Source organism: Sinocyclocheilus rhinocerous, unplaced genomic scaffold, assembly GCF_001515625.1.
Source record: "Sinocyclocheilus rhinocerous isolate Xijiao unplaced genomic scaffold, SAMN03320098_v1.1 scaffold53, whole genome shotgun sequence".
NCBI classification, from domain to species: Eukaryota; Metazoa; Chordata; class Actinopteri; order Cypriniformes; family Cyprinidae; genus Sinocyclocheilus; species Sinocyclocheilus rhinocerous.
In genome coordinates, this window is record NW_015645538.1 from 2104206 (window position 1) to 2124152 (window position 19947).

At 36.0% G+C, this 19947-nt stretch overlaps 2 protein-coding genes across 3 annotated transcripts in view; one reads left to right on the top strand and one right to left on the bottom strand.

Moving 5' to 3' along the window:
* The window catches only part of grinaa (glutamate receptor, ionotropic, N-methyl D-aspartate-associated protein 1a (glutamate binding)), a 17374-nt gene extending 1678 nt beyond the window's left edge, over positions 1-15696 (top strand). Inside the window, exons 2-7 of the mRNA XM_016509873.1 lie at positions 8578-8927; positions 10343-10461; positions 11361-11561; positions 11735-11863; positions 12148-12291; positions 14391-15696. Coding sequence (XP_016365359.1) covers positions 8600-8927; positions 10343-10461; positions 11361-11561; positions 11735-11863; positions 12148-12291; positions 14391-14540 — 1071 coding nt within the window. The 5' untranslated portion in view covers positions 8578-8599 and the 3' untranslated portion in view covers positions 14541-15696. The remainder of the gene's footprint in view (positions 1-8577; positions 8928-10342; positions 10462-11360; positions 11562-11734; positions 11864-12147; positions 12292-14390) is intronic.
* Positions 15697-18060: 2364 nt separating this feature from the next.
* LOC107706229 (pollen-specific leucine-rich repeat extensin-like protein 1) lies at positions 18061-19947 on the bottom strand. 2 transcript variants are annotated; one of them, XM_016509872.1, is made up of 2 exons: positions 19612-19947; positions 18061-19049 (listed from the first exon to the last, which is right to left on the bottom strand). In XM_016509872.1, exons 1-2 carry the CDS (start codon positions 19822-19824, stop codon positions 18075-18077), a joined length of 1188 nt encoding a protein of 395 aa, XP_016365358.1. In that variant the 5' UTR covers positions 19825-19947; the 3' UTR covers positions 18061-18074. The 2 variants fall into 2 exon arrangements, with proteins under 2 accessions (XP_016365358.1, XP_016365357.1); XM_016509871.1 differs by having other exon boundaries at positions 18061-19388.

Here is a 19947-nt window from a genome sequence, read left to right on the forward strand (position 1 = left end):
TTAGTGAAAAAACAATATTTTGTGGGGAACAAATAAAAGTGTTACACTAAATGTGGTAAAATGTTACACATTGCTATTTGTATTATTATAAAATCCATTCATTAAAAACATTCATGAATGTATTTATATATAAATATATACTATAAAATGTAAATAAATTTATTTTAAATGTATAGCATATTTTTTAATAAGGCAACAACATAGCGTGTTGCTTCATTCTGCACACCGTGTTGCATCATTCTGCACACCGGATGCGCACATTGTAAGCACTTCGTGTGAAAAACTGCAAAGCACAAAGGGAAGAGAAATGTATGCGTAGTGTATTATATCTGTGCAACAGTTATTGAGCCTTTCTTTTAACAGTTTTAAATTTCAGTTACGGTGCACGTTAAAAACAATTTATAGTATTTTCTACACCTGTGTTTTGTTCTCACAGACACCCGGTAGCAAGTAACAAAACACAGCAGAGAAAAGAGTTTGTGTGAACTTTAATGTAAGGACTTAAATATTCATATGTAGCTCACATTAAGCTATCGTATGGCTTCAGAAGTAACACAGAATAATTCGCACAATCGGAAAAAAAAAAAATCTCTGATTTGGATCGGCCCTCTCTGACCGATACCCGATCCGAGAAAAATGGCACTATCCGAGCCGAGACCCGATATGAATATCGGATCGGCGCATCCCTAGAATAAATAGTAGATCATATTCACTATTGGGATAAATGCTAGTATGTATCTAATAAACAAGTACTAATATCTAATGAATAGTGAAATAATTATAGTGAAATTGGGAAAAATGTCACTATTGGATTAATTGTTAGTAAGTTAAGTGATAGTAACACAAAAATAGATACTATTTGTTGCAAAGGAATAATTGCTTAAACAGCTTGCCATACACAGTCTGTAATGGTTTCTTTTTGCTAAGCAAAAGGACAGGTGCAGTCAGTCATATTCAAATCCATGTTTTGTAACATGCAGACAAAACAAATAAAACTGGAAAAACCACATCACATGTCTGATGTGAAAGACCTTGATAACCACAGCCTCTTCCTTTCAGCGTGACGTTGCATTTTATTGACATTGATCATGTGCTTATGCTTACTGGAGCATATTATGCCTTAAGCCCAATAAGCTTTATCATAGGGAATCCTTGTAATATTTTATTTGTTTTATTTTCTCTAAAATTTATGTTCTCTCTTCTCACTATTTGCCAAGTCAACACCTACTCGCTTTCCTGGATAACATTCAGGCCTACTCATCATCCCTTTCTACCCCTCTCTGCAAATTATACAGCTCAATACCCACATCCATTTCCCCAGGCTTGCTTAAAAACTATTATTATTTGTTTCTTGACATTGTACATTGTGCATTGTTGTTCTACAAATTTTATACAGTTTTTCAAACAATAGGTGTTGGCGATATGTCCTTTTGTCTTGTAGTTGAGGAGTAGGTGCTGTTTTCTTTTGGGCACAGTGCTTGGTGCTTTTCAGCTGACCAAATTCTGAAGTTTGTCATTCAGTTGATGGACAATTGCAAATATCTGCTCAGCCACTCTTTAAAATCATCAACCTTATCTAATTTAGCTTGGTTCCTGTGCATTGGTTAGCTGTCATAATATGCTCATGCATGCATGCTAATGCATCCTGTAACCAATGCAAACAGAGTCACGTATAAAGCTCCTGTTTATGCAGCCATGAACTGCCTCAGTTTATTTCGCATAATGTTATTTAATCTATGCCATTTAATCAATGCCATTCAGTGTAGTGTAAAAGCACATTCTCCATATTAAATGGGAGCAAGAGGATGATGTTTACCTTCACGAGTCTTCATCCACATGGAAATAAAATGCTGCGATGGTGGTTTAAAGCTGGAATCTGCATCTTCCATGCTCATTTGGAATATGCCTTGGAGAAATATGAATGAATTTGACGTAGGTCCATAGATTACAGAATGGACTAAATATTCATGGAAATAATCGAGACACACATCTGCTCTGGAGCTTTGTGAGGCTTTTAGGGAATTTGTCAATTGACCATTTTTTTAACTGGTGATTTAAAACTTTGTTCATACACATGTTTTCAGATAATCATGAAATATACACTACTGTTCTCTTACATTTTATTAATTAATTCCTTTGATGGCAAAGCTGAATTATAATATGCTGATTTGGCTTCAAAAAACATTTCTTATTATTATCAATGTTGAAAACAGATGTGCTGCTTAATATTTTTGTGGAAACTTATGTAGTTTTTTCAGGATTCTTTAATGACACAAGTTCAAAATAACAGCATTTATTAATTTGTTATAAATATATTTCTCTGTAACGTCGTAAAAGTATTTACTGTCACTTTTGATCAGTTTAATGCTCTGAATAATAGCATTCATTTCTTAAAAAAAAAACGTACTGCCCCTAAGCATTTGAAGGTAGTGTATGTTGAGTTTTGTATTTTTAAGAGCCACATGCATTAGAAGGCTGTGAAATAAGAAAAAACAGTTAAGCTTCACTTACAGCATATTCTATTGATTAATAATTTTAGTTTTTGTCTAATCTGCATTTGTCATTGTTTCTCAAAATAGCCAGGTTTGTTGTTTTGTTTTGAGTGCTGTGGCTTCTAAGCACAAGCCCAGTTTTTAGGTAAGAACAAAGAAGTTAAGTATGTAAACAGATTTGGGTTTAGGTCTGTAACACTGTTCACTAATGCTTAGTGATTTGTGCAAACTGTGAGGTGTTTGCCTCACTGAAGCAGTGTTCCCTCCATATAATTCCCTCCGTGAACCACTTCAGCAGTAGCCAAGTGAAGTGCCCGTTTCATTTATCTACCACATGTCACCTAAGAGGATCTTTCTGCTTTTGTAACCCTTCCTAGACTGAATTGACCTATCGGTAAGCCCCTCCCCTCGAACGCAGATGAGCCAATGGCAGTTGAGTATCAGTAGCACGGGGAGCGGAACTCGGACATCAGTAGGTTTCAGCGCCATAGAGAAATATTGGAAGATCCAAAGCTCGCATCGTTTTTATGGAGTTTATGCTTCAAAAATGGAAAAACGATATGCCTGGGTTACTTGTAACAGTGATTTCAGGTATCCTGAGAGGATAGGCAATGGAATTAATTTTATTCTATTTCTTAAACCCAAACAAAACGGAGCAAAATGTCCCAAAGCATGCACCCCCAATCCCAATGAAGACAAAAACGTTCGTTTTCTGGTCGTCATACTCTCAATAAGTTACAATTTTCATCTGCTCAAACAGAACGTTAATGTCATCTTGTGCTTTAGCAAGGTATCTCTGGCTAAAACTAGCTAACGTTAAAGTTAGTGAGTCCATACAAACCTAAATAGCGGACTGTTCTCGCGTCTTGTATAGGACAAAAACGAAGGTCTACATTTCACTGTCTCTTCATATTAAACTGCTTAAATGTAAATTAATTTAATCGAACCCTGCGATACATGAACAGTGCTTGAATGGTGGTCCTTTTGTGTCCAAAATTTATCAAAACGATATAGGGATGACAAGGTTTTCACACTGACAGCTGTCATTGTAAGACAGTTAGCAACTCCGTTTGTTTGTCCGAGTTCGCAACAGTAACTAAGGGGGCTTAGCAATAGGTCAATTGAATCACCAGTTTGGACAACAGTCCTCCGAGACCTCTCTAGCTGTTGCTCTTTTACATCAGATTTTTCCTACACATTTTTGTGAATTGTGGTGACATCCACATCCATTCCATTGCTGTTACAAGTTTAGCCGTTTTTGAAAATTATTTTTCATCTGTTGGTTTGGTTTCCTTAAATTTGGATCTTTTACTAAATCTTGAATCTAGATATATTTCTCCTTATATCATCATCAACACACACCCATGTTCCAGGTTCATGACCTTAATGATTAAAATATGAGTATCAGCAAGCCTAATTTTAAGAGTTTCTTTTAATGTGAATTGAGAATTTGGCTTCATTAGCTGCTATAGGTTATAACTAGAAGAATAACAAAGTGATGTAAACAATAAAACTATTTGCACTGTAAATCAATGCGTTTATGATTATGGTAATTAATTAAAATAATCTAAAAGAAATACCAGTTTGCAAGATCAGGCAACATGACAGACTGTTTTTGTACAGCTAAAATAACTGGAAGCGACCGACACCGGAAGCATCACACATTCAAGTTAAAAATTACTGCACCTGCTCTCACGTTAAAAATAAGATGTAGGCTATAAATATAAATATAAACAAAGTTTGTCTCTGCAGGAATAAAATAAAATGCTAATTTGTTATTTTTTAGCAAATTTCCTTCATTTGTAGATGTATTACCATGGTCAAGAAGATACACTCTAAAAAACACTGGGTTAAAAACAACCCAATTTGGGTTGTTATTAACCCAAGGGCTGGGTAAATATAGGACAGAACCCATCTTGGGTTAAATTAACCCAGCAAATAGTTTTTTTTTTTTTTTAACCCAGCATAATGGGTTGATTTAACCCAGCTAATGGGTTTATTCATTTTTACTATATTACTAGCTTTTTTTTTTACTTCATACATTAAATAATGTTTACAGATTAACTTAAATCCTCTAAACATTTCTAAAATAGGCTACTCCACACAACCACTGGTTTGCATAACTTCCTTTATTTTCCTTTATTTAACATTTACAGCATTGTTTATATCGTTTTTAATAGGCTATACATATTGCCTATTCTGGAGTCGTGTTCGGCAGGGAACTGCTAACGGACCGCCGCCCTGCGTTTCACTCTAGTCCAAACATGCTGTGACTCCATAACCTGCCAATACAATAAACAGCTCGAGGACACGTTTTAACATCCAAAGTATTATATTCTGTATCTTTATGAATAAAATCGTTTATTTTATGCAAAGCATCAGGCTTTTCCATCACACGAAAAGACCGCGACACTCGTTAAAGGTGATTCACACCGCGCGCGCCTGTATGTTGCTCTGCATAAAATTGAACGATATACAGCACAGTAACGATTTTATAGAGAAAATAAAATGTACACAAACCTGTATTTTACCGAAGAATGCATCAATTCGATGGCGCTTAGAACTGCTCTCTCGTGAAGAGAAGACGCAAAATCCCCGCGATAAATAACTCAACCGCTGGGTTACGTCTGACCCAGGATCTGAGTAACACAAAAACTACCCAAACACTGGGTTGTTATGTCTGACCCAGGAGCTGCAAAACAACCCAAACACTGGGTTGTTACATTTGACCCAAGAGCTGGGTAACACAAAAACTACCCAAACACTGATAAAATAACCCAAAAAAATGACCCAAAAGGCTCAACCCAGCATTTGGGTTAAAAAAAAAGAACCCAGGATGTTTTAGAGTGTACATGTTTAATTTAAGTGTTTGCGTTGGCACATTTGAGGCTGTCTTCTGATTCTGAATGCATCAGAAGAACCTGATGAACATCCATGAAACTTTTCCATTCCACAAAAGGTTCTTTATAAGTGGAAAAAGTTTCTTAAGTCCTAAATATTCTTGAAACTAAGAAAAAAATGATTATTTTAAGAACTGTTCACTGAAAGGTTCTTTGGGAAACCAAAAGTCACAGAGTTTTTCACTCACTGTGAAAAACCCATTTTGAAACCTTTATTTTTAAGAGTGAAAGCTTACAAATGTGTCACAATCAGGCTTTATTTTATACCACATACATTGAATTCTTCATTTTAAATGTATTTGCTTTTGTATTTACATTTGAGTCGTCAAGCCACAAAGGCATAAGTGACATGAGTTTGATCACTTTTTAAAGACATGAGTTTTTATTGATTAAAGACTCTAGCTAATCTAATTAATCATACATTTAAATCTCTGCTTTGCAGTAATTTGGTTTTCACTGAACAGTCAAATATTATTTTTCATTTCCAGTAACTCCCGAGGCCAGTCATAAACATGAACCTTTGGAAACCCTTCCTGCTGAGCTAAAATACAGTATGCTGGAAACACCGAATCAGTCAGGGTTACATGTCTAAAAAAACAGCTCTCAAACTTGACTGATTCTTGATAAGTGCAGTGATCTAATAGCAACCAGTAGCACAGATCTTAGCAACATATTAAGCTGCTTAATTTGGTTTGTGTAGTTGGAGAGATAAACAGACAGGGATGTTAATGAATGGAGAGCTTTCAGCACTGCATAGATTTAATAAAGCACCCTGATGTGATTTGCAGATTACACAAAATAATAGCTTGTGTTTTTCAGTAGCTGACATTCCAAATACAACAAAAACAAACACCAGCTATTATTGTTTGAGAGCTAAAAAAAAATGTATAATTGTGGACGTTTTGCATATGTTAAAAGGATCAAGACTTTTGTCACTGTATTTGTCAAGGAAAAATGATGTGGAATTGCTTTATTTAATTCCTGGCCTGCTGCTGTGAAGGGGGGCAGTGGAAAACAGGCCGCTGAATATAACCTGGTCTGTAATGCTGGGCAGACCGCTGAGCTGAGATCAAGTCACATGGGATTTGGCATCCACAGTAAATGGGACAGTGTTGCATAACTGCTGTTATACCTTAAAGGGGACAGAGATTATTCATAGTGACATTTATTTTACAATATTATAATGTGTTAGAGGGTCATTATGTTATGCTGACTAACTTGCCTTATGTTTTTTTCCTTTTTTTACAGTTGATTGCAATTTATAAAAATTACAGTGTTTAGTTTTACTAATTAAAACTTATAAATTGATTACAATTAGCAGTTTTTTTTGTAGTAGAAGTAGTTGTTGTTGTTTAATTGGCCATACTAATTTCCCCTATTTTTACGTTTATATTAACCTTTCTGTCATCTAACACTCACTTAAAAAAAAACTAATAATTTAAAAACACTGGTAAGTGTAATCTTGTAACAAATCTCTAAATTAATATTTTTCACATATATATTTGTACATTATAATGTTTAGGTCCCTAAATAAATTCATTTGTAGCATTTCAAATGATTGCTTTTAGTATTTAGTGTTTTATTTTATATAATACAATTCTATAATATTCTACAATTCTCTAATATAATTTTTTTGTATGTAAACATCACTGATCTATATAGATCAGTGGTAAACATACTATATGGACATCTTTAACCTTTTTAAATTGTGTTGCAGTTTTTTTCCAGCTTCCAGCGCTGTGATGTCTAGTTTTGAGATACAAACTTTTTATTCCATTACATTATGCTCCATCTAGCTTTTTATACACAAAAACACATTGTGTGTGGATGACCACTTAGAAACAAGAAGCAGGTCATTCACAGACTGAATCTTAGCTTCTTTTTATAGTCTCACTTTCACACCTTTAAATGAAGGGGTTTCCCCACCAACTCATGCATTCAGATCAGTGTCCATAGCAGTTCCTCTCTTTCAGCTGCACAACCGAGAAGCTGTTTGAGAACCTATAATCATATGTCCTCTGTCATTGGATAAATATTTGGATAATGTATGGTTTGGTGTAGGTTCTTGAAGGTGTTGTTTGTTTTCCGTATTCGGTCGTAATTCCCACTGAATCATGCCCCTTTTGCCTTCTGGCTGCCCCTTTAGTGTTAAAATGCACCATTATTCAGTGGACTGAACTGAATCTTTGAGTAAACAGAGCTGGATTGTTCACTTGTGGTTGGTCAAGTTAGAGTTGTTTTGATCAGATCATCACAGCTCATTGTTGGTTTGTCCATTTTTAGTTTTAGGATGTGTAACTCCTACACAAATTACTTTAAAATATAAAGTATTTAAATTTGAAGGTTGGCAAGAAATGAAAATTCACCCTATAAAATTTCTAAATGCATTGATCTTATTGTGAATGATTCTTCAATGCATCCGTTTTTTTAACCTAAATTTTTTATCAAAATTCAGTCAACAAGCTTCTCTCTGGTTGGGCATGGTGGACTTCTCTAATAATTTAGTCAGCATAAAACCACTTATTTATGAATCTGTATGTTACAATATGGGAAAAAAAGTTTGTTGCTACTCCCATTTCATCATGATTTTAATGTAGCTTCACTTTACAAAAACAGTTGCACTGCATATTGAAACTAGTCAATTATATATTATAATATTATAAAAACATATTTTTATTAGAGTTATGGTATTATTTTATATCAAAATAATATCAGATTGTTTAATACATTTAAAATCAGATAAATTGAATAGATTATTTTATCTACTATTTGTAGATAGTTTATATGCTTATTAGAGCAGTGTTTTCCAACCGGGGTGCCGCGTGTTGAGAGCAGGGGTGCCGTGTAAAAAATCATTTTTTAATATTTTTAAATTGCTAAAATTTTCAAAAAGCATCTATTATATAATATCCATTTCTGATGTCGCCAATAATTAGAGATGCACCGAAATTTTGGTATTAGAGTATCAGGATGTTAGCTTAGCAACATGCTAACATCATACTCTATTGAAATCAACTATTTCAATACTACTGTGTTACTGTGTTCCAAATTGGTTACTTATGATTTTCCATAATGTGTAGGATGCTGCTTTAGTTAATTTGTTAAACTGCACTGATGTAATTATTTACTTTACTATTACTTTTTTTCTGTACATTTTAACCGTTCTGTTTTTCTGTCAATATCAGGATTCTAGTGAGGGAAGGAGACATGTCCCAGGACAAGCCAGCCTACCCTATAATGGGGGAGAACAATCCTCTTCACAACGACGTCTATGGGCCACCCAAAACCGATGCCTTTGGAATGCCTCCGCCCAACTATAGTCAGGGTCCAGGAGCTCCTCCGTATGTGGCACCAGGACCCTGTGGCCAGCCCGGTTACGGCCAACCTCCAGCACCAGGGTTCGGCCCTGGTTCATATCCACAGATGCCATATCCACAGATGCCGTACCCACAGGGGCCCTACGCTCAGGGGCCCTATGCTCAAGGTCCATACCAGCAGGGGCCCGGCCAGCCTGCCTTTGGTGTAGATCCTAATGGTAAACCGTTTCCAGAAAAGAAAAACTCAATGTTTATGTCAGGACTTGGGCTGGGCAATATATCGAGTTTGTACGATATATCGATATTTTCTTTATAAGCGATTCGATATGAGGCAATACCGTTTATATCGATATACAGTAAGTTAGTTTGATACGAGTGCATCTGAAAATATAGCGGAGGACACAGACTGAGCTGCTGCGGAGAAAGTGCATAATCCAATTTGTTCTAAACACGTGACAAGCTTCATATTAAGTCCTTTAAAACTGGAAAGACATAGTTTATAGTTTCATTTCGCATATTAGTTTAAGTGGCTCGGCCTGTCATATGCTCTGACAGAAAGGCTGCATGTGCCGCTGACAGAGACACTAGGCTACTCGCGCTGTTTAATGTGTTTGAGATGTGCTGTCTTCCTGAATGCATAACTTACATTTCACAGGTATATTCTATATCTGTAAATGTTAGAAAGCCATGGAAATATTTCCATTTTTCTGTCAGAAGTGCATGAGCCTTCTGCTTTGGGATTCTCTGCTAAACTTTACAGACTTCAGTGAACGAGTGCCGCCGTGCGCATGCGTTCCAAACAGACAGAGCTCAATTAAATATGAGCACAATAATTCTGACTAAAATATACATTTCGCTGAAATATTTGTAGTTGGACAATAAATGTGACATGTAGAATTTTAAACCTACAGGTAAGTCTATTTTTATGATAGCACTGACTGTAATGTGGCTGTAATGGGGTAATCAAAATAGCAAAATAACAACTCTGCTTTTGTTCTCATTTATTTTCAGTTATAGTTTAGTGAATTTAACTTCCGCTTTAATAGCCTTATTTTTATTTTTAGATTGCAATTTTAAAATGTTAGAATGAAATGTGATTTTAACCCTTTTTTTGCACAAAATATAAAGGCTTACATGGTTACATTCACTTTATTTGTTTTCATAGTCAGGACTCACTATTTATACTTAGGATTTTGCTATAAAATGTTGTACACAGTTTAGTTTAGTGAGTGGTCCCTGCTGAGTTCAGGTGTTGTCAGGTTGAATAAGCTTGTTTAGTCAGTGTGTACTCTGTCCTCCTGAGGGTTATTTAAGGTAAAGTGCTTTGCGTGAGCGATTCAACAAAGGATTACTAGCTCTGTGAGGTTTGAAAATTTATAATTTGTTCCTTTCTTACCTCATCCCTAGTCCCTGCTGTAACAATTAGGATGTCTTTTCAACTGTGCTGTTGGTGTAGATGTTATAAAATTTGCTTTCCTTTCCAAACCTATAAAACTGTTTAAATCTTTCCCGTACTTCAGTTTTCCATTTCTGTCGGCGTTTTATTGAATGAGCATACTAGATGGATTTAAATACATTAGATGATGGCTCTAACATACTTTAGATTTCACCCATAATTTCATGTTTTTGACAGCTTCTATGGACAGCCCTGGATACCACGGTGGAGATGGACCCCCTTCTTACTATGGCAATGATGAGTTTGCGAACTCTGGCTGGGAAGATAAGAGTATCCGACAGGCCTTCATTAGAAAGGTAATCAGTAAGAGACAGATTCAGGTGGGGTCTTTATTTATTTATTTATTTTTATTTGATTTGAAATTAATTTGTAGAAAGAGTCCAGTGTTCCAGGTAAAATGAGCAAGAATGGAACCATGTCACATTTCCTTGTTACATTTCTCAGAAGCGGAAGTTGTCATAGTTGGGTTACTTGGGTAAACATATATATATATGTGTGTGTGTGTGTGTATGTATATAATATATATATATTCACAGTCATGTGAAGAAGTTAGGACACTGTTGAATTCCATGGTTTTCCTTATCAGGACATATAACTGGTTCTTAAAATTTGGAAAATAAAACCTCAGATGAACAACAACACATGATATATTGCACTGTGTCATTGTTTATTTAACAAAAATAAAGCCAAAATGGAAAAGCCATGGGTGACAAAATTAGGACACTAATAACACTTTTTATTTTTTATTTTATTTTTTGCATTCCCATTTGCTTAAATAGCAAAAGAAAAAAATCTAATGTGCTGTATTCAAAAATAAGAAAAACCCTCACAGCAGTGTTAACTATTTTTTGTAATTGAGGAAAGGTAATATAACAATAAATGTTATAGATGTGAATTAAATTTCTTAAAAATGAATACAGGGATCTACCACTTTTGTTTATCAGCCAGGCACAGTTAATGGGCAATTATAGTAGTCTCAAAATGGTCAGATATTGGGAAATAAATGAAATAAAATCTCTAAAAATGTCACATTTAACATCATTATTACGGAGTGTACAGTATACACAGATAAATGACAAATATGTTTATTAAACACAGTTACTACAAATGGTCTTATCAAATGTGTGTGTGTAAATAGTGTATGTAGCAGTACAGTGTGTCAAAGAAAAACACTGTTTCTTTACTCTCTTCTCAGGTGTTTATGGTCTTGACCGTGCAGCTGTTGGTCACCTTCTCTTTTGTTGCCGTTTTCACCTTTGCAACTGACGTCAAAGTGTTTGTACGGAGAAATCAGTGGACATACTATGTCTCCTACGCTGTCTTCTTTGTTTCACTGATCGTTCTCAGCTGCTGTGGAGAGTTTCGCCGCAAACACCCATGGAACCTGGTGGCACTGGTACAACTGCCTATATTTACACGTGTTTTTATTCTATGTATTCTATGTTATTCTATATAGTTTTTATATGATTTAATATGATTTGCAAACTGGAAAAATTAGTTGTTTGCAATATGTTAAATATTTTTCTTAAATGTTTTAGTATATAGTTAACTGTATTTCTTCTTTCTCAGTCCATCCTGACCCTGAGTCTGTCCTATATGGTTGGAATGGTCGCCAGCTACTATGATACAGATGCAGTTATCATGGCAGTGGGCATCACTGCGGTGGTCTGCTTCACAGTTGTGCTTTTCTCATTGCAGGTTTGTTTGCTCACTGTAGCAGTCTCATAGTTTTTCTTCTTTTTATTTTATTGTATTGTATTGTATTGTATTCACACTTTGTTACCAAACAACATCTCATGTTTATAATGACGGCATGTCAGGATTTCATAGTGTAGTTCACGGTTGTGGACCTTCCCATTCAACTATTGCAGAATTACTTTCCGAACGTTTGAACTAGGAGGTTTTATCGAGTGTCTTCCATGCATCCTTTGTATGTGGTAACCACCACTGATTGTCATTATTTTTCTCTTTTTCAAAAATAGAGCAAATATGACTTCACTTCCTGCTGGGGTGTTCTTTTTGTCTGTCTGATTGTCCTTCTCCTGGCCTCTTTCCTCTGCATCTTCATCCAAAACAAAATTCTCCACATCGTCTACGCCTCGCTCGGGGCCCTGCTGTTCACTTGTGTAAGTAAAACCATCAATACCTTAATATCCTTTTAAAAAATGTTTTTCACGTAAATGTATACTTCTATGTTACTAAGACTGTTAAATTTGTCAGACCTTTTTTTCTTCAATCTATTCTTTACTTGCGTTATTGATAACCTTTAAAACCTTTGGCATTCTAGCTGTCAATTTATTGAAAAGAAATGTTAAGTTGTACATCTGATCTTCTCTCTCTGGTTAGATTTAGTTTACTTTTTTCTTTCATCTCTTCAGATATTTCAGTTTACTCACTTTAGAAACAAAATACTTCTTAGACTTTAGAAAAGACATTGTATTGTGACTTCCACACTTCATTAAACTACACTGCTGTTTTCAACAAGATAATAAAACAGAAGTCTGGACTAATGGCTAGAGTGGTACTCCTGCACTTTGCACAAAAGTGGAAACCTGCACTTTGCTATTATAGTTTAATTGTTTGCTATTAAAGTCATCGTCCTTTGTCAAAACGGTGTAAGAATTATGTCTTTGCTGTGAGGTACATGTAAAACGTTTCACCATCTGTCTTAAACTGGGTCACCAAATTTGGGCCCTTTCGAAATCTCCAATTTTCCAGTCTGACTGGCTGTATAAAATCATATGTCTTTTGGAGCAGTGAGATTAAGCTGTTGGAACATCAGGAAATTACTGTAGAGTTCTTGGATAAATCCTTCAGGAAATTATGATGTGCAGTACCATTCAAAATTTGGATTGGTAAGGTTTTTTTTTTTTTTTTTTATGTTTTTGAAAGAAATCTCTGTTAGATTTAGTTTACTTTTTTCTTCTTTCATCTCTTCAGATATTTCAGTTTACTCACTTTAGAAACAAAACACTTCTTAGACTTTAGAAAAGACATTGTATTGTGACTTCCACACTTCATTAAACTACACTGCTGTTTTCAACAAGATAATAAAACAGAAGTCTGGACTAATGGCTAGAGTGGTGCTCCTGCACTTTGCACAAAAGTGGAAACCTGCACTTTGCTATTATAGTTTAATTGTTTGCTATTAAAGTCATCGTCCTTTGTCAAAACGGTGTAAGAATTATGTCTTTGCTGTGAGGTACATGTAAAACGTTTCACCATCTGTCTTAAACTGGGTCACCAAATTTGGGCCCTTTCGAAATCTCCAATTTTCCAGTCTGACTGGCTGTATAAAATCATATGTCTTTTGGAGCAGTGAGATTAAGCTGTTGGAACATCAGGAAATTACTGTAGAGTTCTTGGATAAATCCTTCAGGAAATTATGATGTGCAGTACCATTCAAAATTTGGATTGGTAAGGTTTTTTTTTTTTTTTTTTTATGTTTTTGAAAGAAATCTCTTATGCTCACCAAGACCGCATTTATTTGATCAAAAATGCAGTAAGGACAGTAATATTGTGAAATATTATTGTAATTTAAAATAACCTTTATCTATTTGAATATATTTTAAAGTGTTAATTATTGCTGTGATGGCAAAGCTGAATTCAGCAGCTATTACTCCAGTTTTCAGCGCTGCATGATCCTTCAGAAATCATTCTAATATGCTGATTTGGTGATTTCTTATTACGGTATAATCAATCTTAAAAACAGCTGTGGTGCTTTTCATACATTGATACATTTTTTTCAGGATTCTTTGATCAAAAGAAAGCTCCAAAGAACAGACTGACTGCAAACTTTTAAACAGAAGAGTGTAACTATTGCAGTAAAGCAGGATACAAACCCAGTGAACTTCATGTAGTATTTGCTGATGATTTGAGAACACATGATTTTGTAGTTTCTGAATAAAACATCAGCGGTGCTGCTAGGCCCAGTGCATTGTGCTAGGTGATTGCTTACAAGCTTAAAGTGTTAAAAGAGCCCCTCACCAAGTCTTTATGATATTCTAGTCCCTAAATATTATTTGAACCACTCCTTCGATGTAAGTCTATGAGATTTTTTTAAATCACCCACAAGGTGAAAATTGTATATAATAGCACACATCTTTATAAAACGAAGAAAAGGAAAAGATTAATATAATTTTTAATCTCTGTATCAGTTCAGCTTGCTTTATTTCCCCAAGCACAACATGAATGCGATACTCAGTGCTTGTTTGTTCTTTCACAGTTCCTGGCTGTGGACACCCAGCTTCTCCTGGGCAACAAGAAGATGGCCATTAGCCCAGAGGAGTACGTCTATGCAGCTCTTAACCTCTACACCGACATCATCAACATCTTCCTTTACATCCTGGCCATCGTGGGTCGCACCAGGGAATGAGTGCGCCCCCTTCCTGTAAGAAGAGGAAAGTGCAGTCCACTTTACACGAAATGATGTACCACCTCACATTTCTTCACCTTTCCTCATATTCTTAATTTATTTGTCTTTCACATTCCCTGTATGTCAACATGTACAGGCTGATCAAGCCATAAGCTCTTTGTCCTTTTCTGGGCAAAATCAGAAAATTATTTAAGAACCCGTTTGAATGTAGTTCCTCTACATTGCTCGCTCTGTCCTTGTTAAAACCGCTTCTGGTTCTGGAGATGTATAACGTGATATGACTCAACAGTTGCATCCAAACGGCATGGCAGAAATTTCACTCGACTAACTTTTGCATCTTTTCTCGCTGGTTGATCGAGAGGCAGAAAAAAAGAGCAGATATCAATGAGCGGAGATTTGTTTGTCAGAGTAACGAACATTACTGATGCTAATGTGCTCCACTAGTCAAAAAATAAAGTCTCTGCATGATAGTCTAACACAGCAAAGAATGTCAGACAGACATAGATACTTCTCCAAACATTTGCATATATATACAGTAGCTGTAAATAGTCAAATAAAGCTCAAACCCCTCTAGTTCTAGGCATGAATATCTGAATATCTGTCTGTGTTGCTCACTAATGTGTGCGCTTCTATAACATTGCTGCTTTGCAACATAATACCACCAATATATTCACTCCCAAGATGACAAACGTTTGTTCAGTTGACTGTGTTATCTACAGTATAACTATGAGAAGTAAAATAAAGCCTGTGTATAATAACTTTTCATTTTTTATTTTTGAGAGGAAGGTGAGCTTGTGAGGTGGTCCTGACTATTAAATAGTTCCAAAGGTCAGTATTTGAGGCTCAAACACTACATTACATAACTCTTTTCTCTTACATGCTGACTACTTTACTTTACTTTTTTTTTTTTCCATTAAATAGATCATTTTGTTGTTTTGTTTGTGTATGTGTGTGTGTGATTGAGGGAAAGAGATGTTATTCCCTTATTTTAACAAATGTGAATGGAATATTGGATTATTTGATGCTTTTGGAAATATCGCTAGTTGCATGTTACCTTGCAAAAATGTTCCATGTGCTGGACAATAACAGGATTTCTAGGATAATTCTTGCATTTGATGTTTTTGTGGTTATTTATAAGTTATTTATTAAAATGCCAGAGGAAGTCTGCTGGGTAATGGACGAATTGTCATGAACATGGTAATATGGTTCTTTTTAAATTGTCCTAGAAATTTAAGAATTTAAAAACACTAAACATTGACAGGCATTTATTTAAGCATATTAGGGCAAATTGCAGTATGTAAAGACATATTTCTGTTAATTAAAATTGTATACTAATGAATATTCACTCCAGATGGTTGCAGATGTGAATGTACAACGGTTTCACAGCTAATTAGTTAACTTGTAACATTCACTGAAATGTCATGTACCCAGCTGAAATCTCCTACCTTGCATGTGGAGCTATTGAACACTGAACTGGCTGTGAAAGGCATGGGTTAAGAAAATATTGACTTGGGTGGCATAAACCTTCTTTTGTTCATTTTAATAAAATATTTGTCTTTATTACTAACTTCTGTATAAGTAAAGCTATAGTGGATTGAGGTGTGTAGAGTGTGTTTGGGCTTTGTAGATCTCTTTGCACTGTACATTTGCATTAAACTAAAAGTTCCTCTGCAGCCTGTTTGCTTTTCATTACAAAAATAAAATTAGAGGAAAACACAGCTTGAAATGGTCATTTGTTGTACTTTTAGTGACTGGAGTAGATTGCAAATCATACATGAAATGTATCCTGACGTGAATTGTTGAAAATGGTTATGAGACCAATTTTAAACGAATAAGTATCTTGATCATTTGAGTGAATCACTCAAAGACAGCTACTCGTTTCATTCCATGTCTACATTGATAAAAATTGGTCTTCATTCTCAGAAAGAAAAAAAAAGGTTCAAAATCTACACAAAACCTTTTGGGTACTGTATGGACTCTTTAGGTACAAATGTGTATCTTTTGAAGAGGTACTGCCCCAGTGACCACTTTTGTACCTTATTTTCTGAGTGTTGTGTATGGAAAAATATGTAAAGCTGACTCTAGTATTTGTGATTTATTAGTATTTGTTGTTCAGTCATGACCTAACGTAATAAGATAAGAAATAAAGTGTCATGAAGGAAGAGTAACATTACAACTGTTTATCGCATCATAATTATGATCATTTAAAAAACTGATTTTTCTGTTTTAATAGTCCTCACTACCAAAACTTTGTTTAGAAAATTTGAAGTTGTTTACTTTCATATATTGTATTATATGACTGTTAACATGAATCAGCAAAAGTCATTGCCTCTGAAAGAGTCATTATAAATAAATAAACACCTGCAATTTTGGTCAAAAACAACAAGCATATGGTATGTATTCTTAGGGAGGAAATGCTCCAAAAATCCACAAAGGGGGCCTCTAGTGGAAGAAACATAAAAAGTCAGAGTGGCAGGTTTTGTATTGGAATCCAAATCATAGACAATATGATAAACCTAATTTTAAATTACCTATGAAATGTACCTTTTACTCAAATCAAGTGTAGTTTTAATGTTGTGATCTGAGATGAATCATTCACTTCCTGTGGCTGTTCTTAGTTAAAAATGGTTATTCAAAAGGGTTGAAAATCATTTCAAACATGTTTTCATATTAAACATTTGAACGTTAAATTATTCAAAATGGTTGAAAATCACTTCAAACATGTTTTTGCACAAACTTGCACGGATCTTTCAACTTTTAGTTTGCACAGTTTTTTTATTTGTACACAGAATTGTGCAGTACGTTAAAGGTAAAGAGGATGTTTTGGGAAGGGACAATGATCTTCATTCAGAGGAGCAGTAGTGGTGGTTGTGCTTGTTGATCAACAAGTGCTTCAGTTTTGGATCGTTCCTGTAGCGTTCAAGCAGCAACTCTTTTTCTCTTCGCTGCTTCTCCTTCCGTATTTTCTTCTGCTCCTTTTTGTCATGAAGGAAGAGTAACATTACAACTGTTTATCGCATCATAATTATGATCATTTAAAAAACAGATTTTTCTGTTTTAATAGTCCTCACTACCAAAACTTTGTTTAGAAAATTTGAAGTTGTTTACTTTCATATATTGTATTATATGACTGTTAACATGAATCAGCAAAAGTCATTGCCTCTGAAAGAGTCATTATAAATAAATAAACACCTGCAATTTTGGTCAAAAACAACAAGCATATGGTATGTATTCTTAGGGAAGAAATGCTCCAAAAATCCACAAAGGGGGCCTCTAGTGGAAGAAACATAAAAAGACAGAGTGGCAGGTTTTGTATTGGAATCCAAATCATAGAATAGTTATTCAAAATGGTTGAAAATCACTTCAAACATGTTTTCATATTGAACATTTGAACATTAAACACGTTTTATGTGTTAATATTCAGGAAACTTGCATGGATCTTTCAACTTTTAGTTTGCACAGTTTTTTATTTGTACACAGAATTGTGCAGTAGGTTAAAGGTAAAGAGGATGTTTTGGGAAGGGACAATGATCTTCATTCAGAGGAGCAGTAGTGGTGGTTGTGCTTGTTGATCAACAAGTGCTTCAGTTTTGGATCGTTCCTGTAGCGTTCAAGCAGCAACTCTTTTTCTCTTCGCTGCTTCTCCTTCCGTATTTTCTTCTGCTCCTTTTTCTTTGCCTTCTCTTCTGCCCAGGTGAACAGAAAAAGTGGCACTTTTCTTTTGCTCTTTGGCTCTTGCTGGACATTCACATTGTGCTGGGTCTCATTTTTGGGACCTTTAGGAGAGGTTACACAGAACAGCTTCATCATGTGCTCATCCATCTCCTTTTTCTGAGAGGCGTCATCCAAATGCCCTTCTCTGGCCTTGGAGTCTCCCATTTCATCAGGGTTATCTTTCACTTCCTCAAATCCCTGGACCCCCACCACTTCACTCGCCCACACTTCCTCCAGCACCTCGCAGTCACTCTCTAACCAAGCTATCATCTGTCTCGGTTTCATTTCAGCCTCCAGCGGTCGGGGGCTTTCAGACTTGGGTAAGTCACAGGCCCGAAAGGTCTTCCCTGTGTACTCCACATACTCGGTCTCCTCATCCTCTATGTCGATGAGCATGAGTTGTGGAGGCGGCTCAAACAGGGAAGAAGTGGACGGCTGAGGCTTCACCGGGCTGGGAGGACACACTTGAGTTGAAGAACGTTGCAGATCAACAACTTCATCAGATTCAGGAGTGGGGCTCTGAGGAACCACCAGTTGTCTGGGAGGACTCACTTGGGAGCGTCGGAGGGAAAACAGTTCATCAGGTGCTGGAGTGGGACGTGGAGGAACTGCCAACGGTTTGGGAGGATACACTTGAAGAGGAGAACATGGCAGGGACACTTCCTCTGGTGCAGGAGCTGGCTTTTGAGGATGTATGGGCGGTCTGGTCACTGGCGGCAGGGGCTTGAAGCGAACAGCTGGTACAGGAAGGTGTTCAGAGACACTTGGAAGCACCGGAAGTTCTCCTTCTATTGGCTTCAAGAAGGAAGATCTCACTGGAGGACTGACTAGAGTTTGCTGAGGTTTGACCTCCACAAGAAGTGGAGTAGGCTCAGTGGTCTTTTGTTCTTTCAGTTTTCTCTTCTCCTCTCTATGCTCACTTCCTCCCTCCATCAAATTTTCTAGACTCTGCATCTCTGTGAATTTGGCAGACTCTCTTTTTTTCTGCGGCACATGTCCTCTATCCTTTATCTTTTCAAGGCTAAGTGTCTCTCTTCCTTTTTCAGCCTTGTCTTTATGACTTCCTCCCTCATTCATCTCTCTCTCTTTCTTCACCTTTCTCTTCACCTGTCTTTCCTTCTCTTTCTTTCCATACTGTAAAAACCAATGTTTCAAGTTTGTAAATAAAGATTATTGTAGTAAATTATACAAGACAATACTATTTCAGTCTTTCTATTTTCAAAATTTCACATTTAATTCAATGTGTTGATGTTTCTTTGTAATTAATTGTGAAATTTACTAGCAATTACTGAGTGAAACTTGATTCTAAACCAATGTTTTTTTTTCAGTGCAAGCTGGTACTTCTCAGCTAAGTTACCTGGCGGCGTCTCCTCCTGCACTTCCTGTTTTTGGCAGTGAAGTCGAAGGCCTCACTCTCACCCGCCTTCGTCAACGATGCCTCTGGAAGTTTCTCTAGTGCCGCCCGTTCTTGCGCTGCACATTGCTGTGCCCTCAAAGGTGTCTCCCTTCTGCGCAAGAAGTGAGCAAAACGCTCAAAAAGTTGTCTAAATACACTGCTAAACAGTGCCATTGTGGACACTGGATGCTGCAAGTGAATTCAATATTTGTCGTCAATATCTGCAGAAAGTCACGAAAGTAGCTTTCGATCTTTTCACTCCTAACACACCAACAGAAGACAATTAGTCAGAACAGC